This window comes from Capricornis sumatraensis, chromosome 11, assembly GCF_032405125.1.
Source record: "Capricornis sumatraensis isolate serow.1 chromosome 11, serow.2, whole genome shotgun sequence".
In the NCBI taxonomy this organism is placed as follows: Eukaryota; Metazoa; Chordata; class Mammalia; order Artiodactyla; family Bovidae; genus Capricornis; species Capricornis sumatraensis.
The window spans coordinates 9,973,360-10,000,501 of record NC_091079.1 but is presented as its reverse complement, the minus strand read 5'-3'; the positions used below and the strand labels follow the sequence as shown (position 1 = coordinate 10,000,501).

General features: G+C 47.4%; 1 protein-coding gene across 3 annotated transcripts in view; it reads left to right on the top strand.

The window, feature by feature from the left end:
• The window catches only part of SMAP1 (small ArfGAP 1), a 181,347-nt gene that overhangs the window by 135,564 nt on the left and 18,641 nt on the right, over window positions 1-27,142 (top strand). For all 3 annotated transcript variants that reach the window (XM_068983388.1, XM_068983387.1, XM_068983386.1), the window contains one exon: window positions 14,445-14,535. In XM_068983388.1, coding sequence (XP_068839489.1) covers window positions 14,445-14,535 — 91 coding nt within the window. The remainder of the gene's footprint in view (window positions 1-14,444; window positions 14,536-27,142) is intronic.

Sequence of the window (27,142 nt, the reverse complement as noted above, 5' to 3'; positions counted from 1 at the left end):
GTGTGTTTAGTTGCTTTGAAAGTTTTTCCTCGCATCCCTCCTGGTGCAGTGGCACTAAACCGAGGGCCCACATTTCTCTGGCAGAACCATGAGATAGGAGATTGGGGTTATTTATCTTTCCTCTGGTTTAATAAGCTGGAAGTGAAGTGTTCAAAGACAAGCATTGTGTTATTCTGAAGTAGCCAGAGCCAGGTGCCAAAGAGAGAGGATTTCCGTCATCTCAGTGTTCTTGCCTGGAGAATCCGAGGGACGGGGGAGCCTGGTGGGCTGCCGTCTCTAAGGTTGCACAGAGTTAGACACTACTGAAGTGACTTAGCAGCAGCAGCAGCACCAGGAGAAAAGGAGACAGGCCAGCTTGGGTTGGCAGGTGGATGTGGGGACCAGAGGGGAAAACTAATTATAGCAGTGTTTGTAGTAGGGCGGCATGACCTTAGTCATTTTAGCAGTGCTGTAGTAGGGGCGGGGATAAAGTTATTAATTGTAGCAGTGTTGTAGTAGGGCAGGATAACCTTAGTCATTGTCAGTTCAGTTGCTCAGTCGTGTCCGACTCTTTGCGACCCCATGAATCGCAGCACTCCAGGCCTCCCTGTCCATCACTAACCCCCAGAGTTCACTCAGACTCACGCCCATTGAGTCAGTGATGCCATCCAGCCATCTCATCCTTTGTTGTCTCCTTCTCCTCCTGCCCTCAATCCCTCCCAGCATCAGAGTCTTTTCCAATGAGTCAGCTCTTTGCATGAGGTGGCCAGAGTACTGGAGTTTCAGCTTCAACATCATTCCCTCCAAAGAAATCCCAGGTTTGATCTCCTTCAGAATGGACTGGTTGGATTTCCTTGCAGTCCAAGGGACTCTCAAGAGTCTTCTCCAACACCACAGTTCAAAAGCATCAATTCTTTGGGGCTCAGCCTTCTTGAACACAGTCCAACTCTCACATCCATACATGACCACTGGGAAACCCATAGCCTTGACTAGATGGACCTTAGTCGGCAAAGTAATGTCTCTGCTTTTGAATATACTGTGTAGGTTGGTCATAACTTTTCTTCCAAGGAGTAAGCATCTTTTAATTGCATGGCTGCAGTCACCATCTGCAGTGATTTTGGAGCCCCCCAAAATAAAGTCTGACACTGTTTCCACTGTTTCCCCATCTATTTCCCATGAAGCGATGGGACCGGATACCATGATCTTCGTTTTCTGAATGTTGAGCTTTAGGCCAACTTTTTCTCTCTCCACTTTCTCTTTCATCAAGAGGCTTTTGAGTTCCTCTTCACTTTCTGCCATAAGGGTGGTGTCATCTGCATATCTGAGGTTATTGATATTTCTCCCGGCAATCTTGATTCCAGCTTGTGTTTCTTCCAGTCCAGCGTTTCTCATGATGTACTCTGCATAGAAGTTAAATAGGCAGGGTGACAATATACAGCCTTGACGTACTCCTTTTCCTATTTGGAACCAGTCTGTTGTTCAATGTCCAGTTCTAACTGTTGCTTCCTGACCTGCATACAGATTCTCAAGAGGCAGGTCAGGTGGTCTGGTATTCCCATTTCTTTCAGAATTGTCCACAGTTTCTTGTGATCCACACAGTCAAAGGCTTTGGCATAGTCAGTAAAGCAGAAATAGATGTTTTTCTGGAACTCTCTTGCTTTTTCCATGATCCAGCGGATGTTGGCCATTTAATTTCTGGTTCCTCTGCCTTTTCTAAAACCAGCTTGAACGATAGGAAGTTTGCGGTTCACATATTGCTGAAGCCTGGCTTGGAGAATTTTGATCCTTACTTTACTAGCATGTGAGATGAGTGCAATTGTGTGGTAGTTTGAGCATTCTTTGGCATTGCCTTTCCTTGGAATTGGAATGAAAACTGACCTTTTCCAGTCCTGTGGCCACTGCTGAGTTTTCCAAATTTGCTGGCATATTGAGTGCAGCACTTTCACGGCATCATCTTTCAGGATTTGAAACAGCTCAACTGGAATTCCATCACCTCCACTAGCTTTGTTCATAGTGATGCTTTCTAAGGCCCACTTGAGTTCACATTCCAGGATGTCTGGCTCTAGATGAGTGATCAAACCATCGTGATTATCTGGGTCGTGAAGATCTTTTTTGTACAGTTCTTCTTTGTATTCTTGCCACCTCTTCTTAATATCTTCTGCTTCTGTTAGGTCCATACCATTTCTGTTCTTTATTGAGCCCATCTTTGCATGAAATGTTCCCTTGGTATCTCTTAATTTCTAGTCTTTCCCATTCTGTTCTTTTCCTCTATTTCTTTGCATTGATCGTTGAAGAAGGCTTTCTTATCTCTTGTTGCTCTTCTCTGGAACTCTGCATTCAGATGCTTATATCTTTCCTTTTCTCCTTTGCGTTTCGCCTCTCTTCTTTTCACAGCTATTTGTAAGGTGAAAGTGAAAGTGAAGTCGCTCCGTCATGTCTGACCCCATGGAATGTAGCCTACTAGGCTCCTCCCTACATGAGATTCTCCAGGCTAGAGTACTGGAGTGAGGTGCCATTTGGTAGCAGTGTGGTAATAGGGCGGGATGACATTAGTCATTGTAGCAGTGTGTAGTAGGGCGGAATGATGTTAGTCATTGTTACAGTGTGTAGTAGGGGCGGGGATAACGTTATTAATTGTAGCAGTATTGTAGTAGGGCGGGATGACCTTAATCATTGTAGCAGTTGGTAATAGGGCTGGATGAGGTTAGTCATTGTAACAGTGTTGTAGCAATATTATAGTAGGGCCGGGATGACCTTAGTCATTGTAGCAGTGTGTAGTGGGGGCGGGATGACGTTAGTAACATAGTGGCAAGAAAGTAGCCCAGGCTCACTTTTGTCCCAAAGAGAAGTCTCTGAACCCTTAGGTGCAAAGGGGACTCTAAGATCTTATCACTAACTAATAAAAGTAAAAAAATTAGAACATGGGTTTACTGCATGTGAACTTAATAATTACCAGTTGTTAGTTGTGGTTGTGTTGGCTGTAGTAACGTAAAACTGTGTCTTTGGTTGGATTTCTTACCAGATTACTAGAATACTTTAACAAGAATTTGACATATTAACTATCAGATAATGTTATCTTGCTAATAATATATAAAGTATCATTCTGAAAGTATCTTACAGAATATCCATTCTGTTCTTTGCTAACAGTGATTTCATTTTATTAACAGGTATTTTAGTTTGCTGAAACCAAGAACCTTCAATGGAGAAACACCACATGTGTGTTTGAGAACTGAGTGAATGGTTTTTGACGCTGAATTTCTGTTTCTGCTGTAGACTGATTGTATCATCTTAATGCAAAGAGTGAAAGGATGCAAACCTCTAGGCTTCCTGTGAGTTAGTAATAAGTTGCTGTAATTTCTAGAGAGCTCACAATCTGCCTGTGAAGGAAATCTTGAGACAATACATGGTATCTAAAGGAGGCTATTGTTAGTCTCGTTCCACTGGAGTGTGTGTGGTGATCCTGTGTTCCCGCCTAGTACCTGGTAACATGAAGATGCATAAGCCAGCAAGGAAAGAGTCAGAAGAGTCAAGTTACAATTGTACCATTAAATCTCAAATGTTTCTAGTGTATTTTTATTTTAAAGTTCACAAGGCAGTGCTGTAATAATTATCCTAGTTTATCCTCTCTTGTTCATCCTGATTTTCTCTCTTTCTTTATGTAGTTCTGAGTTTCTGATCTACATCATTTTCATTCATTCTAGAGAATTTCTTTTATCATTTCTTGCATGGCAAGTCTGCTGGCAACACATTCCCTCTATCCTTGTTTGTCTCAGAAAGTCTTTACTTTTCAAGGATAATTTCTCAGGATAAAGAGTTGTAAGTTTATGGGGTTTTTTCTTCCAACAGTTTAAATATTTGATATTTGAGTTGGGTGTCTTTCTTGCTTGCAAGGTTCCTAGGGAGCAGTTAGCTGTAATTCTTCTCTTTGTTCTTTTATAATAGGTTTTGTTTCCCCCCTCTGGCTTCTTTGAGGAGTTTTTCTTTGTGTTTGATTTTATGTGCTTTGAAAAGGACGTGTCTCGGCATAGTTGTTTTTAGCGTGTATCTTGCTTGGTGTTCCCTGGCCTTACTAGATCTGCAGTTGGATATCCAGCATTAATCTGGGGAAATTCTGTCAGTGTGGCTTCAGGTGTCTCTCCTGCTCCTGTTTCCCTCTTTCTTTTCCTTCTGGTGGTCCCCAGTTTGTGCAGACTGCATCTTTTATAGTCGTCCCACTTAGATGTAGTCCCCTCCCCACCCCAGTCTTTTTCACGTTGGAAGTTTCTGTTGATGTACACTTAAGCTCAGAGGTCCTTTCTTCAACCATGTTCAGTCTGCTGCTGCTAAGCCCATTAAAGGCATTCTTTATTTCTGTTACATGTTTTCAATCTGTGCTATTTTTGAGTTCTTAAAATTTCCATTTGTCTGCTTACATTACCTGTCTGTTCTTGGCATGCCATCTACTTTTTCCGTTAGAGCCCTTAGCATAGTAAATATAGTTGTTTTAAATTCAGTCTGATAATTCCTGCATCCCTGCTCTATCTGAGTCTGGGTCTGATGCTTAGTGTATCTTTTCAGACTGTGTTTTTTGCCTCTTCGTAGGCCTCATTTTTTCTGAGGGTGAGTGCAGTGTGATGTGCTGGCCAAGGAACCCCAGTCAGCGGGCCTGTGGTAACAGGGCGGGGGGCTGTGGGGCGGGGCAGCGTTCTGGAGACTGTGGTTAGGTCTCGTCTTTGGGCGAGGCTGCATCCCTGGGCTGTGCGCTGTGCAAGTGCCTCGGGTTTCCCGTTGTAGGTGGGATGGGATGGCCAAGGGCACTGAAGTGGGGTGTTTCCCATCCCTGGGTATCAAAGTGTGTGTTCATGCAGCTTTCTCTCCTCCCAGTTAGGGAGGAGACCTGCACACAGGAGACTCATTTCCTGCTTTCCGGTCCACAGCGGAGGATCAGAGGGGTCAGGATTTTTTATTCTTTCCCCCCTCACCCCCCCACTGCTATTTCTCACGCAGCGTTGATTTAGAATAATCAGTATGTCATTGAGGCATATTTTGGGGTAGCCTGTCCTGGGCCCCAGCTCTACCCTCGTGCTGGTTTCAACTCTCGTGAGTTACTATTCTCTGTATTCTCCTATCTCTCCAGTTTGGGTGAGGGTTGGGGAGACCCTGTGGTCTGCCCTGTGACTTGCTTTTAGTTCTTGTAGTCCCATGTGTTGTTGGAGTAGACCCATGTTCAGGGGCCGGAACTGTGGCACAGGGTCCCGAGTCGCAGCCTGTTGGGAACAGTGCACAGAAGCGGTTGTGATGTTCTTGCTTCCCTTCTGATACGCGCATATTCTTTGAGGAGACTGAGAGGGGAGGGAACCATGGGAGGTCCTTGGCAGAGGTGAGAAAGGAATTCTGGGCCTTTCTTGTGTCTAGAATCACGCCCTTGCCGCCGTGTGCTTTGAGAGGAGACATCACGGCCCCGGGGTGTCAGGCCCGCCTCTCCGTGTGCCTTGTACTCATCCCACGAGGGGGCCCGGGGTGGCATTCTGTGCCCAGGTGAGACAGAGCCGCGAGGAGCCACCCGAGGGGCTGCACACGTCCTCTCTCGAGATCAGCCTGCATTCTCTTGTCCCCTTGTGTTTGCAGAATCACATTCAAAGAGAACATGGTGAATTTTCCAGATACAGCATCTGAGTGTTAAGCCTCGTTTGGGCTCTCGGGGGGCTGTGCAGGCTGTAGCTGCTCAGAGATGTTAGTGACCGGTTGACTGTTCCCACACAGCTGGAAAGTGTCCAGACTGGGTTTGAGATGTGGGTGTTGGCTAATGCTTTCCTTTCCGTCCCTCCTTTCCTTCCAAACCCTGGTGTGGAGGGCTGACATTCAGCAGGTCACGGTGAGGGTAACCCAGTCCAGAAGCAGGGAGCTGGAGGCTTTGGCAGCAGGCCCCCCAGGCATTCTGTGCACAGACGTGATGGCTGAGGGCTGGCCCCTTTCAGCGGGGCCCCATTTAATTGTCCTTTCTTTACTACTTTTGCTGTAATCAGTAAGTGGTGAATTATGAAAAAAAAACCTACCCTCTTTTCCCATCCCTTCAAACCTCCAAACTGCTGTGCATAGTACTGCTGGGTCCTTTTATGGGTGGAAGCTGACCTTGGACTCCCAGGCACTGAGTGAGGGTTTCCCAGGCAGCCGGGCCATGGGGCCGCCCGTCGCAGGGTGGTGCTCAGACACGGCTGAGCCCTGTGCTGTGCGCCCCCCACCGAGCTCTTCTCCATCACCGTGCTGGGCCACACCGAACTACAGTTAGGTCTGCAGCTGTTTGCTTCACTAGAATGAATTCTTTTTAAGGTTGCTGCTGCTGCTGCTGCTGCTAAGTCGCTTCAGTCGTGTCCGACTCTGTGTGATCCCATAGTAGGAATCACACTTGACTCATTTTTGTGTCCCTAATACTTAACGATTCTGGCAGGGAGTTCTAAAAGGTAGTCCCACAGCCTCCACCAGCTGCCAGTTTTGAAGCACCTATTATGTACCAGCTCTATGAAAAAGACTATATGTTATTTTAATCCTCACAAATACTCCTGCACAGTATTTTAAGGGAACTTATTTGCGCAGGTACTGGGTGTTTGTGCGGAGCAGTGAGAGCCTTGGCGGGCCTGACGTGTGAAGCATGTAGGCCACTCTTTGAGATGCTGTCCAAACTGAGACCTAAGACAGGAGACAGGAGTTTAGAGAGAGGCAGACGCCCAGAACTTTAGAAGGAAAATGTAAGTGGGTCATGAGTGCTTGTACCATTGAGCTTGGTGTGAATTCTGTGCAGAATGTAGATGGAGTTTTCTTTTTAATTTACTCCTTTCTTCAGAGTGTTAGCCACATTCACTAGTTACCTTAGGTTACCTGAGAACAGTCTGTGTCAGCCTAAGCTTAGTGGGCGCAATTTTCAGGTCTCCTCCTGGTCCAAATGTAGGCAGTGGGGCCTGGTACACAGGTCCTGGGTGGACTGTGTGCTGGGGACACAGCTGTGCCCAGAGGAGTCCAGAGAGAGAAGTGAAGTCAGTGTCGACGGAGCGTGCTTGATTCTGCAGTCTCAGTCTTGGGCTTCATTCTATTCACCGTTTTTATTAACTGCATTTATCTCTGTCTTATTCTTCACATTTTCAAATGACAGGGCAACGAAGATTAGTTAGTTAAACTATTATGTGACAGAATCAATTCCTCTGGAAATCTTAAACACAGAATACCAGCAGATTAGGTAATAATCAGTTCAGTTCAGTCACTCAGTCGTGTCCATCTCTTTGTGACCCCATGGACTGCAGCACACCAGGGTTCCCTGTCCATCACCAACACCCAGACCTTGCTCAAACCCATGTCCATCGAGTTGGTGATGCCATCCAAACATCTCATCCTCTGTTGTCCCTTTCTGCTCCCACCTTCAATCTTTCCCAGCATCAGGGTCTTTTCCAGTGAATCAGTTCTTCGCATTAGGTGGCCAGAGTATTGGAGTTTCAGCTTCAGCATCAGTCCTTCTAGTAAATATTCAGGACTGATTTTCTTTAGGATGGACTGGTTGGATCTCCTTGCAGTCCAAGGGACTCTCAAGAGTCTTCTCCAACACCACAGTTCAAAAGCATCAGCTCTTCAGCACTCAGCTTTCTTTATGGTCCAACTCTCACATCCATATGTGACTACTGGAAAAACCATAGCTTTGACTAGGTGGACCTTTGTTGGCAAAGTAATGTCTCTGCTTTTTAATATTCTGTCTAGATTGGTCATGGCTTTTCTTTCAAGGAGTAAGCGTCTTTGAATTTCATGGCTGCAGTCACCATCTGCAGTGATTTTGGAGGCCCCCAAAATAAAGTTTCCCCCTCTATTTCCCATGAAGTGATGGAACCAGGTGCCATGATCTTGGTTTTTTGAATGTTGAGTTTTAAGCCAGCTTTTCCACTCTTTGACTTCCATCAAGAGTATACTGCAGTCAGTATTGCTGACTAATGCTTGTATCAACACCTATGACACCACCAGCAGAGCTTCAGCAATTTTATGTTTAGTTTGATTTCTCCAGACAGAACTTTTCCACATCATTGAAACTAATTGAGATGCTGTTATTATACACATAGCAAATGTTGCTATGTTACTGAAAACCATACACTGTCCACAATACCAGTCCTTACAAAAGTGGAACTGTCTATAGTCTTGGATTTAAAGGAGTGGCAACATTTCAGGACTTCTTGGGTAGAAGAACGTTGGCAGAGAGAAAGTCCACAACCAGGCGTGGTGGTGAGTTCTGACAAAACGTTGTCCACCGGAGAGGGCAGTGGTAAACCACGTCAGTATTCTTGCTTGATGGCGGAGCAGAAGGACATGTGCTCCTCTCCGGCAGAAACTCCAGAGTTACAACTCGTTGCTGAGCAGCCGTCGACAGGAGAATGTTGGATCCCACCAAAAAAAGATGCCCCACATCCAGGGGCAAAGGAGAAGCCCCAACAAGACGGTAGGAGGGGCAAAATCGCATTTAGAATCCAACCCCGTACTGGCCAGAGATGCTCAGAGAGCTCAAGCAAAACCTTGTGTGCACCAGGAGAACGCTCAGCGACTGAGCAGGATGCCTTTGAGTGATGGGAGTGTCTCCTGTGGAGGTACGGGTCAGCAGTGGCCTGCCGCAGGGGCTCTGGGTGCAGCAGACCTGGGTATGGCATAAGCCCGCCTGGAGGAGGTCGCCATTAACCCCACCGTAGAGCCGCCAGAGCTTACAGGACTGGAAAACAGAGTCTTGGAGGGCACAGACTGAACCTTGTGCACACCTAGGACCCAGGAGAAAGGAGTAGTGACCCCACAGGTGACTGACCCAGACTTGGAGAACAATACAGTTCTGAAGTAAATGAGCTGGACCCGAAAGTGCCCTGAATATAACGGCACAAAAGACAACCTCAGAGGATTTTAGGTGGCAGAGAGCTGGGTGGGAAAAAGTGGTCTGCCGGTGCTGCTGAGGTGTGTTCACTCTTCATTCCTCTGCTGAGTGGCAGTGTTGAGAACAGGGATAAGTGAGTAGATGGGACAGGCTGCCTGAAGAGAACCTTTCTAATGTTTAGATTTTCTGCATGTAAAATATGCTGTACCATCGTGTCCACTGAATCCGCACTACTGGGATTTTTACCAAGAGCCGCCCCATAGGTGAGATGTCCCAGCGATGCTTCCTATGTCACGTAGTGACTGGAGTAAATGTTGTCTAAAGCTCTGTCTTGTTTTGAAATTTATATAAATTTTTGCTACTTATCCAGCCCAGGGAAATATTTTTTGAGATTGTATTGTAGTGTCCCTAGGCCATGAGAGCCATTTACTAAAAGATGTCCATATGAGTGGGGACACACAATCAAATATAGATTACAGTTCTAAATTGAATCTGAAAATAAGGTTTAAGAAAGAATATAAAATTCAGAAGCGGAGTACACTAAGTAATGACAGCCTTAATGTGAAAGAAATCTGTAAAGAATGATAAAGAAAAAAGAAACTAACAAGATTCTAAATAATAAAACAGTAAGATTGGGGTAATAATAATAAGCAGGAGTCATGTGCAAGATTAATTCTCAGGTTGTATGTAATTTGATTGTGAAAGCACACACGTACAAACTTATAGTTATTATATCTATCAGAATATAGTAGGAATGTCAAAGAGTGACTTGTATTAATTACTGATACCATGCCACTGAGGCGCTTTAATGTGTGAACAACATGGATGACCCAGTCTGATTTCTGTTTCTGCTTTGAAGTATATGATGTCATACAGTCCGACAGCTTGGAGTAGCTTATTATTCATAAGTTTTTACTAAAAATTGAAGTAAAGCTTAACTCCTGCTGTTGGGATTTTGTAAGGCTCCAAGATGAGAGAGTATTCTGGGAACTGTGTTGTTGAGCAGCTTGTTAGGGAGTGTTCCAGTTTCGGGCTGTGGGGAGGTGGCAGGTTCGGGGCTATCTTCCCGGGCATTGGTCTCTCTGTGTCTTAGCCACACAGCCCTTGGCCAAGGTGGTGGTGGTCACCTTCTCCTTTAGCAGGGCCGTTCCTGTGCCTGGCGCACCACCCCAGGAGTAGCTTTGCTCTTGCAACTCACCTTGAAAATTCATCTAGTTCCTAGCTCTTGTGGGTTGTTCAGGTCCTTGCACAGTATGGCCCCGCTTTTTCAGTTTCGCCTTTTGTTGCCTCCGTACACTTGGCGTCTGGGTTACGCGGGTAGGCCCGCTGACTTTCCCACACTTGCTTTTCTTCCTCGGGTGCCTCTCAGTTCCTGCTTGTCATACGCCTTCCTGTCTTCCCTGCAGACCACAAGGTAAACACCACTGCCTGAGTATCACTTGAAAATGAGAGCGTTAAACAGTGTGTGTTGTCTCATCTACCTGGGTGAGTCTGTGGATGTGAAAGGACACTGATTATAGACAGACCAGCTAAGGCGTGATTGGAGATAATAGTTTTTAAAGAAAAATTCTAATAATTACGTTAGACGTTAAAAAGTCGTATAGCTTCCCTATTCTTATGTATTAACACTGTTATTTACGTTAGTTGGTCAGCTAAGCAGAGTGAGTCGCCTTCCAGAGGCTGAGCTCTTGCTTCTGTCGTGTCCTGGAGTAGGAATGGTGGTGAATGTAGGCGCTGGAGGCCACGCGGCTTTGGCTCAGTTCCCTTCTGAGGGGTGGCTTTATGAGCTACAGAAGATCGGCCTGGTGAGGGCTTTGCGAATACAGATTCCTCTGCTAATACAGATTTTAATCATTTGAATGAGACATTTGCTCAGTATGAATCTAAGGAAATTACATTTTATCAAATTGCTTTGTCTAAGTAAACCTGTGTTCTTGTTTATTAGGAAAGTTTGTTTAATGAATTATAGATGGCCTAATTTTATTCTTTGACAGCTTCATTCTTCATTTATTAAAAGGCAAATTCCATACGTGATATGCAGGAGAATTTGAAGTGGAGCGCTTCTGTACATACTGCTTGACGTGTTTCAGCTGAGTGTGGAATATCAACAGGGAGAAAGCTCATGAGGAAGCGTGTGCTTGTCAAGCTCTTGACTTACTCTTCTCATACTGTGTTCTTTGCCAGCCCCAAATTCTAACAAGACAATAGCATTTTCCTTCTTAGGTCTTCTAAAATTTGGCTTTAAGAAACTATACTTTATATGGTAGCTGTATTTCACATATCTCAGTTTTATATCCCTGATGGTTTAGCAGGTAAAGAATCTGCCTCTAGTGCAGGAAACAAAGGAAACATGGGTTCAGTCCCTGGGGGACAGATCCCCTAGAGGAGGAAATGGCAACCCACTCCAGTGTTCTTGCCTGAAAAGTGTTGGGCAGAGGAGCCTGGCAGGCTTCCATCCATGGGGTTGCAAAGACAAACATGACTTGGTGACTAAACACTAACAGCAAACATGTGATACTTGTAGGTGTAATACCCAGAGCATCACAGCCAGGGCTGTAACCAGGGAAGACCTGTCCCAGGAGGACTGGACGTCTGTGTGCTTGTGGCTGCTCAGTCCCCAGTTCCCTTACGGACTGAAGCATTTGTAGTGACACAGGTTGTCCAGTTAAAGAAACAGAAACAGAGAAGGAAGGTGTAGCAGTTTAAGTATTCAGTTGAAAAGAATTGCTTATTTTGTTATTGTAGACTGTGCTTTCTTTGAAATTATTTTGCTAATAAGCAGGGTACATCTCAAACCTGTGTTGAATGTTGAAAAAGAGAATGTGAAATGGATTATGTTAAATTTCTGAGAATTAAATACAGTTACAGGCTGATAATTATGTGTTTGAGAAGGTTATTAAGGAATCAGTATCTATTATGGTAGGCTAGTTAGTAAAAAAAAATATTCTGAGACAGACGGTAGTGACCAAAAACAAGTAAGGGGAGATATATGTTCTTAGGAAGTTATATATTTGTATAGCTATCAAAAAATGAACTCATGTAACAACTAAGCTGTGAATTCTTTAGGTAGTTGAAGAAATGATCTTGTAGGAGGGGCTTGAGAAATGAATGAGTGATAGAATGAATGTTGTCTTTTCTTGGCTTAAGAGAGGTAGGTGGTATATTCAATGGAATATTATTCAGCCATAAAAAGGAAGGAAGTCTCGCCGTTTATAACGATATGGATGGACTGTGAGGGTATTATGTTCAGTAACGTTAAGTCAGAGAAAGATAGGTACATATAGCCTCACTTGTGTGTGGAAACTAAACAAGGAAGCTCGTGGACACAGGACAGATTGAAGGTTGCCAGAGGCAAGGACAGGGGTGAGAGTGGATGGAAGTGTGCTGAGGGAGGGAGCTTACAAAGTATCAGCTTGTAGTTAGAAATATGACTCCAAGTTTTAAAAATTCTACTGCGGGTAAAATGCCATTAAACAGCCATCATATGCCACAGAGAAATGTGAAAGGAAGAGTCAGTAGGTGTGGCAGACTTCATCACTGTCTTATTTTAAGAAATTGCCACAACCACTCCAGCTTTCAACAACCGCCACTCGGGACAGTCAGCAGTCAGCGGCGTGGAGGTGAGACCCTCCGCCTGCAGTAAGATGACGACATGCTGAAGTTTCGTCAGCACAATTTGTCAGCTAAGTTTATGTCACATTCTACATCCTCTGTTGTCATTCACTGATGTTCACAGCATCCTCACCAGAAGCAAATTCCATCCCAAGAAGCGGCTTTCTTTGCTCATCCGTAAGAAGCAGCTCCTCCTCTGTGAGGGTTTCACCCTGGGGTTGTAGCGACGCAGTTGCATCTTCAGGCGCCACCTCTAGCTTCAGTTCTTGTGCAGGTCCTATCGCATCTGCAGTTCCTTCCTTTATAAGGTCTTGAGCCCTCCAAACTCATCCATGGGGATTGGAACCAGCTTCTTCCAGACTCCTGTTCATGTTGATATTTGGGCCTCTTCTTGCAAATCACGAATGTTCTTAATGGCATCTAGAATGGCAAATCCTTTTCAAGTGGCTTTCAGATTCAACAGAGGGATCACCATCTATGAGATATTCTGTCATGCAGCTCATTTGTTCCACTTACAGGGCTCAGGCAGCATAGATGGAGCATAATTTAAGGGCTCCAGGAGTTTTGAATGGTAAACGGGCATTCAGCTTTTAAGCCAACAGCTATGTTAGCTCCTAACAGGAGCGTCAGCCTGTTGTTTGACGCTTTCCAGCCAGGCAGTGACTTCTCGTCTCTAGCTATGAAAGTCCTAGATGCGTCTTCTGATCTGCATTAAAGTCTGTTGTTCAGGGTAGCCACCTTCATGTGTTGTCTTTGCTAGCTCTTGGGTAACTTGCGGTAGCTGCCACATCAGCACTTGCTGCTTCACCTCACACTTCTACCTTATGGAGGCAACCTCTGTCCTCAGCACCTCACGGACCAGCCTCTGCTGGCTTCAGAGGTGTCTTCTGCGGCTTCTCTACCTTTGTCAGCTTTCTAAGGTTGAAGGGAGGTTAAGCTCTGCTCTGATTAGACTTTGGGTTAAAGGAATGGTGTAGCTGGTTTGATCTTCTGTCCAGGCCACTAAAGCTTTCTCTGTGTCAGCACTAAGACTGTGTCTGTTTTCTTAGCATGTACGTGTTCACTGGAGTAACACTTTTTGTTTGACATTCACAACTTGGCTGCTGGGTACAGATGCCCTACTCTTGACCTGTCTTGGCTTTTAACGTTCCTTCCTCACTGAGCTTAATCATTTCTAGCTTTTAATTTAAAGTGAGGGACATGGGACTGTTCCTTTCCTTGAGCACTTGGATACCCCGTAGGGTTACTAATTGGCCTGGTTTCAGTCTTGCTGTGTTTCAGGGAACAGGGCGGCCCGAGGCAAGGGAGGGAATGGGGAGCCGTCGATTTGTGGAGCAGTCAGGACACACGTTTATTGATTGGTGCCTTATGTGGGTGTGGTTCACAGCACCCCAAAACAGTTCCAGGGTAGCATCAAAGGTTGCTGATCACGGAGCACCATAATAGATATAATAGTGATGAAATGTTTGCAACCCAGAGACACAGAGTGAACAGATGCAGGAAAAGTGCTCCACGCTGGCTGCTGCAGACTTTCGGTTTGTGAGCAGCGGCATGTCTGCGGGGCTCAGTAGAGTGAGTGCTCCCCACACGTCAGCTGGATTCCGGTAGGACCAGGGGTGCTTGCCTGTGCTGGCAGCCTGGGGAAGAGAGATGTGCTTTGCGCTCAGGCTCTGGGGCCCGCCCGGCGGCACAGGGAGCAGGTGCTGCTGCGAAGTGAGCAACGTTCACCTAAAGGGTTTAGATGCTTAAAGTGCATTAAGATTAAAGTTCTGTATTTACCGTCTTGGGGTCCTAACATGTCCAGTTTATCATTTCAGGTTGAGTGATTGTGTTAACCAGTTTATGATAATAAACACTCTAGGTTTATCATACTGTGCTTCATATGCTGCATTGTATTAACTTTATCAAAAGTATGCCTAATTGAGGCCTAACAGTCTTGTTCAATTTATTTGAAAAAAAATAATAAATCTTATTATTTACTTTAAAGCTGCAGAAGAAAGAAGATCAGCAATTGGAACCTAAAAAAAGTACCAGCCCTAAAAAAGCTGCAGAACCCACTGTTGATCTTTTAGGACTTGGTAAGTAAAAAAAAAAAACACGTCACCTTTAGAGCTACAAAACAGTTGAAACCCTGACTTTCATTGACTAGAATGGCTTTATCGTCAGTGTGCCAAAGGGACCTGTTAACTGAATTTGGACACGGTGTGGTTAGTTTGCTGTGTTCCCACAAAAAAGGAAATCATAAGGGAGCTGGCGTCTGTCAGCAGTGCTTTCGCAGAAATGCAGCTGCTGAGTTCCTAGAGAGAGGGGAGCTGCCAGAGCAGTCTCCAAGGCTTGGGGGCCCATGCTGCCTCAGCACTGAAGCGAGGAGTAGATTGCGTTTGCTCCCACCCCTCTTCTCTTTATTTAGCTTTTTGCGGGGTTGGAGGGGATCCCTTAGCAAAATAATTCTGGCATAGCCTTATTGTAAGGTGCTGTCTTAAAGAAAGCTTTTATTTTGGTTAACTGAAGCAACAGGCCCTATACTTCGATCTAGTAGCTAGGTTCACGTTATGTGTGTGATGCCAGTAAGAAGTGCTCAGTTTAACGTCATTTTTGTTCTCGGGGCTGACAGATGGATGTTGTCTGCCTGGCAGGTAAAGAAGCTTCCATTCAAAGAGTGCTTGTATTGTCCTTATCTGCAAATGTCAGCTCTTCTTAAGTGCTTCTCCTCTTTGTTCTAAAGTAGCTTGATAAATAGTTATTTTTATCTGAGCCTTCTGCAGTAATTAATTTAGAAAAAAATCTGTCTAGTTTAGAGAAAGATTAATGGCTAAAGGAAAACAGTAAAAGATAGTTGAAGGATGGAGTTGAATTTCATAAAATTTTCTAAAAATTGATCTTCTTATTAAGATTGTTTTCTGTTTTCAGAATTACAACTGAATGTTTTAGTCATTTCTTCGAAGTTGGTGTATCATGCAAATATACTCCCAATCGATAAAAATCTTCTGTAGTGGTGAAATTAGGAGGTATATATTAGAAATATAACAAAATAACTATGATTTTATGAGCCCTGAAAATAGGGCTCAGTCCAGGCACGCTAAATAGAATTATGTTGAATACAAGTTCTCTTAATTTATGTATTTTACTTCCTTTTCTCTAAATGAGAGAGCGGGGAAAAAAAGACTCATTACCAAAGTAAGAATAGATCCTACTAAGACTGCATGCATCTTTGTCTTCACGGCAGCATCTCCTCTCCAGTCTAGTGCCTTGTTTACCAGTTCGTATCTTAGAAATGTTAGATCAAACCCAGGCCTGACTCTTACCCTTACAGACTCACTGACCCACAGCTCTTCACAAAGTGTCTACTGGTATCCAGGCACCTAGACACTAAGCAGAGAGCTGTGAAGGAGAGCAGATGAAAATGACTGGCCTCTGGGAGCTTTCATTCTCTCGGAGGAAGCAGTGATAAAATAGTGAAGTGAACTATGGTATGGGTCGTGTTTGGTAAGTGCTGTAGCTAAAACAAAAAGGAGTGGTGGTGATTTTAAATAGGGCTGGGGGTGCTGGGGGCTCCCTGAGATCCCACTGGAGTGAGGGCCTCAGGAAGTTGGGGCTCCCTGGCCGTGGGGGTGAGACAGATGGGTGTGGTGGCCCCGTGGCAGCCTTGCCACCACATGAATGGGGCCAGGGTGCGTGAGACCCGGAGGGTGTGGGGCGACAGGGAGGTCCACTGCGACAGGACTTTGGCATCTGCTTGGAGTGTCCTGGAAGTGCATTGCAGGGATTCGAGCAAAGAAGCACCTCCTCTGACTTGAGTTTTTCAGGACTTCTTACAGCTGCTGTGTTAAGAGTCGGGTGTGGTGAGGTGAGGCTGCCATAGGGGCAGGGGGACCAGTAACACAGCTAGGGGGCGGTGGCTGAGGGGGGCGGTGGTGTGGGGAGTTGTAAGAAGTAGCTGGCTCTGGACCTGTTTTAAAGAGGAGCCAATAGCGTTCGCTGACCAGTGAGCAGTGTAGGATGTTTCCCTTTGGGAGTGACTGTAGAACAGGCAGCCTGCTCCCTTGGGACAAGCAGAGTTGCTCTCGTGAGGTCTCCAGCGGCCAAGCATGGTGGTGCGGAGGTGATCTGGGAGACAGGTGGTGGGACTGGCCCCAGGTGCCCAGCTGTTGCCATGGTGATGCTGTGTGGTCCTGTCTCCTGGCACTTGGCCTCTGACCTCAGAAACACTGAGCTGTCTGTGGAGCATCACTTGCTGAGCTTCCTGCTTTCCAGCTGGTCACAGTCGCAGAGCGTGTCTCCTCTCAATGTGTCCCTGGCCTCTACCGCCTGGTCTCACAGTCCCTGGGTCGTGGGGATTTCAGACTGCAGCTCCCCTCTTCTGGTGTCAGGCTCTGTGATGTCAGCCGTGGCTGGGTCTCATCGGGGCTCTGTGAGCCTGTTTCAGCGGTGGGAGAGCTTCAGGAAACTGTCCTGAGGGGAGAGCCAAGCTTTGCTCACAGTAGGAGGGTGTGGGAGTGCTCAAAAGGAGAGGGTGAGGACGTATGCGGGGGGGTTGCTGCTGCCTGACGATTCTGGCTGTGTGCTAGAAGAGTTCTGGCGGTGGCGGGGCAGGTGACGGGGTCAGAAGGAGGGCTTAGGGCTCTTGCCGATGAAGTCACAGCAGTGGGAAGGCTGGCGCCTCACCCACAGCATGCACAGCTCTGCTCCTGCTGGTCACCAGTCACCTAAGTTCCAGAAGAGACTGTCTGGTTTTGAGAGAGCAGTGCTCCTGAATGAGGACAGACCAGCAGCCTCTCGTGGGTAAGCATGGCGCTCTGGTTCCCTGCCAGGTGGTGGTGTGCTGGGGCAGGGGCAGCAGGCGCGTGCGGTCTGCTTTATGGCCGCATGGAAAAGACGGCAGGCCCATGTGGGTGAGAGCAGAGATGGACTTCACGTTACACGTTTGCAGGAAAGACAGAGAAAAGCCCCACAGAGTTAGTGCAGTTACCCAGCCCCAGAGGGCCAGGAATCCCGGGGTTCTGTGTGTATTCGGGGTCACATTTTAGTAGTCTCACACAGGATGATAGTCAAGGCAATTTTTTAGAAATGTGAACTTCCCATTTAACTGGCCCTTTAGCGAACCTTTTTGTTTCAGCCCAGTGGCTTGAGATAAACCTGTTTTCCTCAGCTCTCCTTTCCTGATCTACTCCCATCCCAAAGTCATAAAATACTCTGTGTGCCTTTTAGCAAGAGACAGCAATACTTTTCTGAAAGGGAATAACTGTTTTTGGCTTTGCAGGCCTTACAGCCTCTGTGGCAGCTGCTGCGCTCGCCCCTGTGGTGGGCCCGTCGCCGTTGGCAAGAGCGTGGATGGTGAGGGGGGCTGGGCTCTGCTGGGCGTTAAAGATAGTTGGGAGAGGCCTTTATGCTCCTGGCTGTGCCTGCAAGAACGACTTCATGTTCAGGTGTTAATTTGCACTGGAAGCTTGTGGAAGCACAGTTTACTCTGCCTTGCTGTCTGGTATTAGAAGTGCGGTCCATACTTGGTTGTTACCTGCCCTCTACTCTTGGAAATGGCCAGGTCTTCGGGCCCCTCTTGGCGAGGGCCAGCCCAGCCGCTGGACTAGACCACGCCCCTGCTCTCTGAGAGCAGAGCTGACCCCAGCTCCCGCCACCGCCGGGGTGCCGCTTGCCTGTGCCCTGCACGCGAACCTCTCCCAGGACGGGGGCCGCACTGTGCGCGGCTTCATGGCCGGCCTCTGCTGGTGACGACCTGGCCTCCGTGAGACAAAAGCTGACAGACTGGTTAGTACGGCCTCAGACTTCTTTTTCTAGAAGGTCCCATTTGAGAGCAGTCTTCAGGGCGAGCACCCGCTCCAGTCACGAGGCTTGGCAGGCCTGTGGCTGTGGGGTGAAGCGTGGCCTGCTGGCTTCAGCTTGGCCTTCCTGCAGACCCCGCTTCCGGGCCGGAGGCTTCACCGCAGGCCGTTGGGCACATGGGTGCATGGGACTGTGGGGGACAGACGCCTGGGGAGAGCTCACAGAGAGGCGGGCTGGAGCTTAGTGATGAAAGTGTGGCTCAGGGTGTCTGTACTGCTTACATGGGTGTATCCTTCTGCTTGTTCACATTCATTTAGGGACATTTCTGCCTGAATGTTTCATCAGCTTTGAGTTATTTTAAATATTGAACTACACAGAGATGTATTTAGATAATGGGTTCCTCAGTTTCTTCTTAATTGAAAAGCTCAGAGGAACATACAGCTTTAGGCAACTTTTAAAGTCTTCTCCTTCATGCCTGTTTAAAGAAATAAAAGCATTTACTTGTCACAATAGCCAAGATCAGATGGGTTGACCATGCTAGTTAAACATAGTTTTTACTATTATATATAACCTGCTTAATTATCTAGTAATATATGTCCCAGTTTCATGAGGTGAATACACTACCTTTTTTTCTGTAAATTTTTTTGTGTTTGTAAGGTTTCTGGACAGAAACTAAAGAATAAAATACTTTCAGAAAGCACTCTAATTACCTTTAAAGCAGTAAATTCCTACAGAGAGGTTTCTGTTTTTCAAAGGCCATACACTGAAAAGTACCACAAGTCTGTGACTGGGTAGACTGGGCCATGGCTGAGCCCTGGCCTGAGGAATTGCGGGTTGGGGGTTAGTTGTGTGCGTACTGCTGCCGTCCGGGCAGGGAGGAAGAGAGGAGGCTCTGTCTAGCGCACGTGCCTGAAGTAATTTTATAGTCTGTTACAGTTCTGTGGAAAGCTCTTAGAGAGATGGGAATACCAGACCGTCTTACCTGTCTCCTGAGAAACTTGTATGTGGGTCAGGAAGCAACAGTTAGAACCTTGTATGGCACAACTGACTGGCTCAAGATCGAGGAAGGAGTATGACAGGGCTGTCTGCTGTCACCCTGTTTGTTTAATCGATACACTGAGCACATCATGAGAAATGTGGGGCTGGATGAGTTACAGGCTGGAATCAAGACAGGCGGGAGAAACCTCAACAACGTCAGGTATGCAGATAGTACCACAGAAAGCGAAGAGGAACTAAAGAGCCTCTTGATGAGGGTGAAGGAGGAGAGTGAAAGACTGGCTTAAGACTCAATGTTAAAGAAACTTAAGATCATGGCATCCTCCCCCTGCTGCTACTGCTAAGTCGCCTCAGTCGTGTTCAACTCTGTGCGACCCCAGAGACGACAGCCCACCAGGCTCCTCCGTCTATGGGATTTTCCAGGCAAGAGTACTGGAGTGGGGTGCCTTTGCCTTCTCCAACTGCCTGGCAAACAGAAGGGAAAAGGTGGAAACAGTGATGGGTTTCCTCTTCTTGAACTCCAAAATCACTGCAGATGGTGACTGCAGCCATGAAATCTGATGATAATTGCTTCTTGGCAGAAAAGCGATGACAAACCTAAGCACTGTGTTGAAAAGCAGAGACATCACTCTGCCAACAAAGGTCTATATAGTCAAGGCTGTGGTCTTCCTGACGGTCACGTATGGTTGGTTGTGAGAGCTGGACTGTAAAGAAGGCAGAACACCAGAGAATTGGTGCCTTTGAACTGTGGTGCTGGAGAAGACTCCTGAAAGTCCCTTAGACAGCAAGGAGATCAAGCCAGTCAGCCTTAAGGGAGATCAACCCCAAATATTCACTGGAGAAACTGATGCTGAAGCTCCATTGTTTTGGTCAAATGATGTACACAGACGACTCATTGGAAAAGTCCCTGACGCTGGGAAAGATTGAGGGCAGAAGGAGAAGAGGATGAGATGCTGGATGGCATCACCAACGCAGTGCACGTGAACTTGGGTAAACTCCAGGAGATGGTGAGGGACAGGGAGGCCTGGCGTGCTGCAGTCCATGGGATCGCAGAGTCGGACACGACTGAGCGGCTGAACAACAACAACAATGGTTCTCAGATATAGTTAGAAATTAATAAAATCTTGTGTTGTTTCTGCTCAGAAGAGTATGTTCAGTGAATGATTAAAGACTATTTCAGCCTTTCAAAAAGGGGGCCTTGACTGTCTGTGTGTGATTACGCCTGTGGAGGAGGAGCAGACAGGTGTGTGCCTGTTTGCTGGGAGAGACCAGCTGTGGGCAGTTGCCACCCGCGGTCCTGAGTCTGAGGGGAGGCCACAGAGGGTGGCGAGTGGGCCCGTGGGAGATCCAGCAGCAGAGCCTGGGGGGAGGGTGTCACGTCCTCCAGACCCGGGCCCCAGGGACTGTGAGGCACGTGATGGTGGGGGTGATGTCCAGGTGTTGATGGTGCAAACGCTGCCTGTAGGCAAGGCACCTTCCAGTTGTTGGGCATCGAGGGCCTGAACGTGGCTGCAAGGAGACTTTTGATGAGTGTCGTGTGAGCGAGCAGTTTGGGGTCAGGAGTCGGCGCCCTCTCCTACTTCCTGAGCCGTCACCGTTGGGCCCTGCCTGGTGGTTGGCAGGTGGACAGTGAAGACCCCAGCCCCTGGCCTCAAGGCCACGTCCAGACGGTGGCTTCTCAGGAGTGAAAGCTGCTCCCAGAAAATGCCCCCGGCAGAGTTCTCGGGGTCCCCTGGGCAGGTTGGGTCCTGGGGCCTCTCTCGCTGCAGGTGAGGCTGGGCAACAGTGCAGTCCGGTTCATTAGCGTGTCAGCCTCTGCAGCCCTTCAGAGGGGGGATGTGTCTCACACATACGCACGCACACACACACACCTCTGACAGCCCTTCAGAGTGGGGAGTATGTCACACACAGACACACACCTTGCCCTTTTCATTTCCTTTTGTTTTAAAACATACAAGGACATCAAAGCTGACTGAAGTTGGCTTCCAAGGCCCAGCTTCTGGATGACAACTAGGTTCAAACCCAGGTCTGCCTGACTTCAGAGTCCGGTCTCAGCTTATAGATGAACTGAAGCTAGGTGCTTTTACTCCAGTGGTTAGATTGCCATCTCTTTACTTTAAGAAACATGGAGATGGTGCCTGCTGTGTGCCAGGCACTGCTTTGAGTGTTTACAGATGGTGAATCCTTGTATCTTCGTAGAAGCTCTGAGGTTGGTGAGCTACTATTGGTTTAACTTTATGAGTGAAGAAACTGAGGCACAGAGGTTAAGTAAGTTGCTCAAAGGCAAGCAGTTGGTAGATTACAAAGCCAGACCGGTGTTCTTAACAGTTACAGTGTGTGGAGCTCTGATAGGAAGTGAGATTCTGAGACTGCCAGGGGACCATGTGATACAAGACAGACGTGAGACCCACTTGTCCAGGAGACAGATGCAGCGTGTCACAGGGGGCCCTGGAGTTAGAGGCGGTGCCGGGACTGTGTGTAGGCTCTGGGGCCTACAACCGGAAAGGGAACACGAGCACCACTGCGTGGTCGTCATCCAGAGCGTGACTGAGTGGGCAGTGTGGCACGCACCACAGTGATGTGCCTGGGGCAGGACGAGCGTGTCTGGGGCCTTGGGGGATGCCACCACACCAGGCGGATGCTGGGCAGAGCGCCGGCCACAGGGCGAGCCGACCTGATTTGCCGGAAGCAGAGCTCGGAATGGGAGGGGCAGACGGAGCAGGAGGGTTCCCACCAGCTGTGAGGCCTCTCAGTCAGTTGAGTGGGTTAGCCTAGAGGCCACTTCGTTAGCAGTGTGTGCGTGCTAAGTCAGTTCAGTCGTGTCTAACTCTTAGCGACCCCTTGGACTCCAGCCCGCCAGGCTCCTCTGTCCGTGGGATTCTCCAGGCAAGAAGACTGGAGTGGGCTGCCATGCCCTCCTCCAGGGGATCTTCCTGACCCAGGGGATCAAGCCTACATCTTTTACATCTCCTGCATTGGCAGATGGGTTCTTACCCCAGTGCCACCTGGGAAACCCTACTCAGCAGTAAAAAGTTAGCTGAAGATTAAAAATAAACAGCTTCACTTAACTCTCAGTCATCTTTCCTTAAGCTTTTGAGAACAATGTGAAGCCTGAAAATTAATATGCTTCAAATGAACATTTATGACTTGAGTTTACAAAGTAACACACATGGGAGTTTATTTCATTTCATAAAGCCAAGTGTGTTTAAATCCAGAGGAATTCCAAGTAACATTTTTTAGAAAGGAAAAAGCTTTAAATGGTTTCTTGCGTAGAAAACAAAAAGGGTTCTTTGAGTAATATGAAGATTTATAAAGCTTTAAGGAGTTTTGCCACTAAGGAGAGTGTTTCACTATACCTCATGGAAGCAGCCTTCTTTAATCCGTTTCCACTTAGACTTACTTCTCCCTACGGTGATACCTCAGTAGTTACCAGTGAAGAATTAGAGTTGGCAGTTTTCGGTGTCCAAGGGTGTGCTCAAGGCTAAGTGTTCACACTCAGTCAGGAACAGTAATGAAAAACATAGCATCACTTACTTACCATGTTTTTATCTGCCTATGCTAGATTAGTATTATAAGAAATCTTATATAACTCTGTCGGAGAAGGCAATGGCAACCCACTCCAGTACTCTTTCCTGGAAAATCCCATGGACAGAAGAGCCTGGTGGGCTGCAGTCCATGGGGTCGCTAAGAGTCGGACATGACTGAGCGACTTCATTTTCACTATTCACTTTCATGCATTGGAGGAGGAAATGGCAACTCACTCCAGTGTTCTTGCCTGGAGAATCCTGTGGACAGAGGAGCCTGGTGGGCTACTGTCTGTGGGGTCTCAGAGAGTCGGACCTGACTGAAGCGACTTAGCATGCATGCATGCATTGGAGACGGAAATGGCAACTCACTCCAATATTCTTGCCTGGAGAATCCCAGGGACAGAGGAGCCTGGTGGGCTGCTGTCTATGGGGTCGCACAGAGTTGGACCCGACTGAAGCGACTTAGCAGCAGCAGCAGCAGCAGCAGCAGCATATAACTCTGTGACTTTTTTTTCATTATTTGTGCAAATAGATTATGACCAGCTAATGCCACTGACATTCAGGTAAAGGATGAATTCAGTTAATATTTATTGAGCACAGGCGAGTTCATGGAACTCTGGTAAATTCCAGAGAAAGTGGCTCTGTGTGTGTCTAGTAGTACAAGTTGGGGGTGTGTGTGCATACACGTGCAGTCTAGAAATGAGAAGACAGAACTGTTGCTTAGAGAAATGTGGGACTGTGGAAGAGGCTGGCTGTGAAAGTGCAGTGTGAAACCTGGCATAATGCTGTAGTTAGCAATTTCCATGTTATTTTCCTCAATTCAGGCCTTACTTCTCTTGCTGGTCAGAGGCAGATGAGTTTTTCTTGCTGTGCAAAGTGATGTCAGGCAAAAGCTCCTGTGTTCTGGGGTTGTGTTTAGAGTGAGTGGCAGCTGGGAAAGACCAGCAACCCCCAGACAACGGGGTCCTTGGGCCTACCCTTTATAAAGTGTCCTGTGATTTAAACCCCATCTGCATCCTTCTCAGAGGCCCCCTCAGGGAGGTGCTCGGAGCAGAGCTGTGGGAGAGGGGAGTGGAGTCGGTGAGGAGGCTGCCTGAGATGTGAGCAGGCGTGTGGGTGTGTGTGTGTGCGTGCGTGCGTGCGTGCTCAGAACTGTGACTGCAGCAGTGCTCTGGGCCATGGGCAGAGTGTCGCTCGAGGACGCAGTTCTGATTTAGAGGGACAACTGCGACCTCACTGCCACGGGGCTTGGAGAGAGGAAGCCAGGGAGGGATTTCAGCAGGGTGCAGACGCTGCGTGGAAGCCCGTGGGGTGTGGGGCTGCGGCAGGGGTCTCCATCACAGGGGCTGCAGGGTCTTCCGGGAAGATGTAGACTCAGAGGAGGTTTCCAGGGAGGAAGGACCAGCCAGGGTCAAACATGGCATGGTTGAGTAGGATGGGGACCAAGAGGGGTTTGTAACCATACTGCCGGGACTTTTCACACTCCGAGTCATTGTTTCCTTTTTCTCCCAACAGAAGTAGGATCACCTGCCTGCCTGTAGTTTTGTTGCAGGAAGGGGGACCCCTTTCAGGGCCCCGAAACTGGGTTCTTGTCTAACACTCGGAAATGAATTGTCTGAGGAGACATGTGCTGAAAAAGCAAGAGATTTTATTGGAAAAGGGCACCCAGGTGGAGAGCAGGAGGGTAAGAGAACCCAGGAGAACTGCTCTGTCACATGGCTTGCAGTATTGGGTTTTATGGTGCTGGGATTAGTCTCCGGGTTGTCTTTAGCTGATCATTCTGACTCAGTCCTTCTTGGTGGTGCAGGTCTTGTTCAGCCAAGATGGACACCAGAGAGGAGGATTCTGGGAGGTGGTCGGACAGGTGGTGTCTCCTTTTGACCTTTCCCGAACTCTTCCTGTTGGTGGAGGCTTATTAGTTCCGTGTTCCTTGCCGGGACTTCCTGTCATAAAACAGCTCATGCGAATGGTTACTATGGTGCCTGGCCGTGGTGGGCGGTTTCAGTCTTTGTGCTTCCCCTAAGAATTTTACCCCATGGCGCCACTGTCACCAAGAAGCGTTCTCCTGACGTGTGTTTGGAAAGCATTTCGTCAGCCATTTGTTGAGCATCTGCTTTGTGCCGGGCATCTGTTGAGGAGGCAGCCCCCATCTCTCTGAGAGGGCAGAGGGTGGATGGGGGTGCTCGACTGTGGGCACGGTGCCGGGAGAGCGTGCTCAGCATGTTCAGATGCCGGCACAGACTGATTGCCGCGTCAGGAAGGTGCCTGCACTGGGGAGGAGTCCGGGGTCTGTCTGGCCCGACAGCCGGGGTGGAGTGGCTGCGGGGGTGGGGTGGGGAGAGGGCCTCGATCTTGTGGGCTTAGCAGGAAGCTGGGACTGTGCCCAGCTGGGCAGCGAGGCCAGCCTCACCCTTGGTGCCCTCTTCTTGGGAGGCGGGACAGCTGCCCCGAGAGCTGGTTTAACCTGGGACAAGCGAGGGGCACTGCTTCTGTTTGGGGGCACCAGCAGAAGCTGCTCGGAAGGGTGAGAGTAGTGGAGTTTTCCAGCTGTACCAGCAGAGGTGTGTCGAAATCCCAGTCTTACTGTGTAAAACTCGCTGGAGGTGATGTGAGGATCTAACTCAGACACTTCATATAAAGTGTGATCAGAGTACCTGGCAATAGAACTTAAAAATGTTAGTGTTTAAATGTCATTAAAATCCAAAGTGTTACATTCTTATTTCCTTTTAGTTTATACACAATATCATTCAAAGGCACTTGGAATAGACCAAGAAGAAGGCACTAAAGACTGTTTTCAGTGCTTTGTTTACTGTTACTCACTTGGATTTTTGGTGTCAGATAGATGAGTTCTGATATACCCAAGGCTAATAATAGACAGCTGCCCTGAGAGTTTCTCGTCCATAGAAATGGCCTTCACAAGGTTGTCGTATTTGCATGCTGGGCAGACCTTCTGTTCATATGAGCTGCAGCACTGATGTTTAACAGCTTGCTTTCTTTAGCTCAAAACATTTAACCTTTCTTTTGAATTTCTGTATGCAGTATAAACTATCATCTACCAACATTAGTCTGAAATCTGAAGGTAAAGGAGAAAGAACAGTTACCCTCAAGCAGTTGGTTGTAGACTTGATGCTGTGCCGTTGAGACTGGAATTTCTTCTCTTTAGCACGTTGTCCTGATTTCTTCTGTTTGCTCATTGCCTCTTCAAGGGGTCCTTCGTGCTTCATTATCATTCTTTCTGATGTTGTCCCAGCTAAGTTTCTTCCATTTGCCTTGGGCTTTCCTTGTACTCCACGGTCCCATTACACGTCTTGTCCACCAGCTGCTGTTTCTGCCTGTTGATGGAGCAGCATTGCTCCTCCCCCAGCAGGGACCCCAGTCCTGACACGCACAGACGGCTTCTACACACACCCGTGCACACACACACACAGATGGCTTCTACACACACACACACGGTTTCTATACACATGTGCACACACACACACGGCTTCTACGCACATACACACAAGGCTTCTACACACACATGGCTTCTATATACACACATACACTGTGTTTGGCCCCCTTCTCCCCAGAAGGGGAGAGTTTTTCATTTATCCAGGTGTGTGTGCACATATTTGTACAAACCAGATGTAACCGATGTGAATTTATTTTAATTATTTATTTATTTTTCTTAAATTATACCGATATACAGTATTTAAACCATTTAATTTGAATAAGACTCGTTCTTTCTAAATTTTAAAATATTTATCTGAAAAGCTTTTTTAACACCTTAATGTTCTGTGGCTTTTGTGGTCTCTGAGCTTTCCCTTAACCAGCAGAGCCTGTGCTGCTGGTGGGCACTTGGGAAAGAGGCCACGCTGGGCAGCAGGGCCGGTGGCGGAGCTGTCCGTGTCCGCCCACAGCCCAGCGTCTGCTGTGGCCGTGCTGTCTGTTCCCGCGCTGTGCACCGGGGAGGCGCCGGGCTCAGCAGAGGACGCCACAGGGAGAGATGGCTCTGAGGCTGTGATGTGCAGTGGTTTCCAAGCTGGTCACCTCACTGCTTCTCTTAACAGCACAAATAATTACCAACTAAAACCTGGTTCCTAATTTTCAGAGTTTTAGATGGTTTATTTGTAGTTATATACAGTTGTAGCTACATGACTTTTGTGAAATGCAGCTTAAAGAAAAGACCCTCACTAGTCTTAGGGTCGAAGACTTGGTTCTAGTCCAAGTTTTGCTGTTTTAGTAGAGAATTGACTCCAAGTCATTAACCTCTGGGCCCTGCATTTCTGAAACTGGAGGTAATGAAGGGGAGCCCTTCCCATGCTTTATACAGACAGAAGTGATAGTATGTGAATATTCTTTTAAAAAGTTTAGGGAACAGGTCATGTTTATAATGATGGTA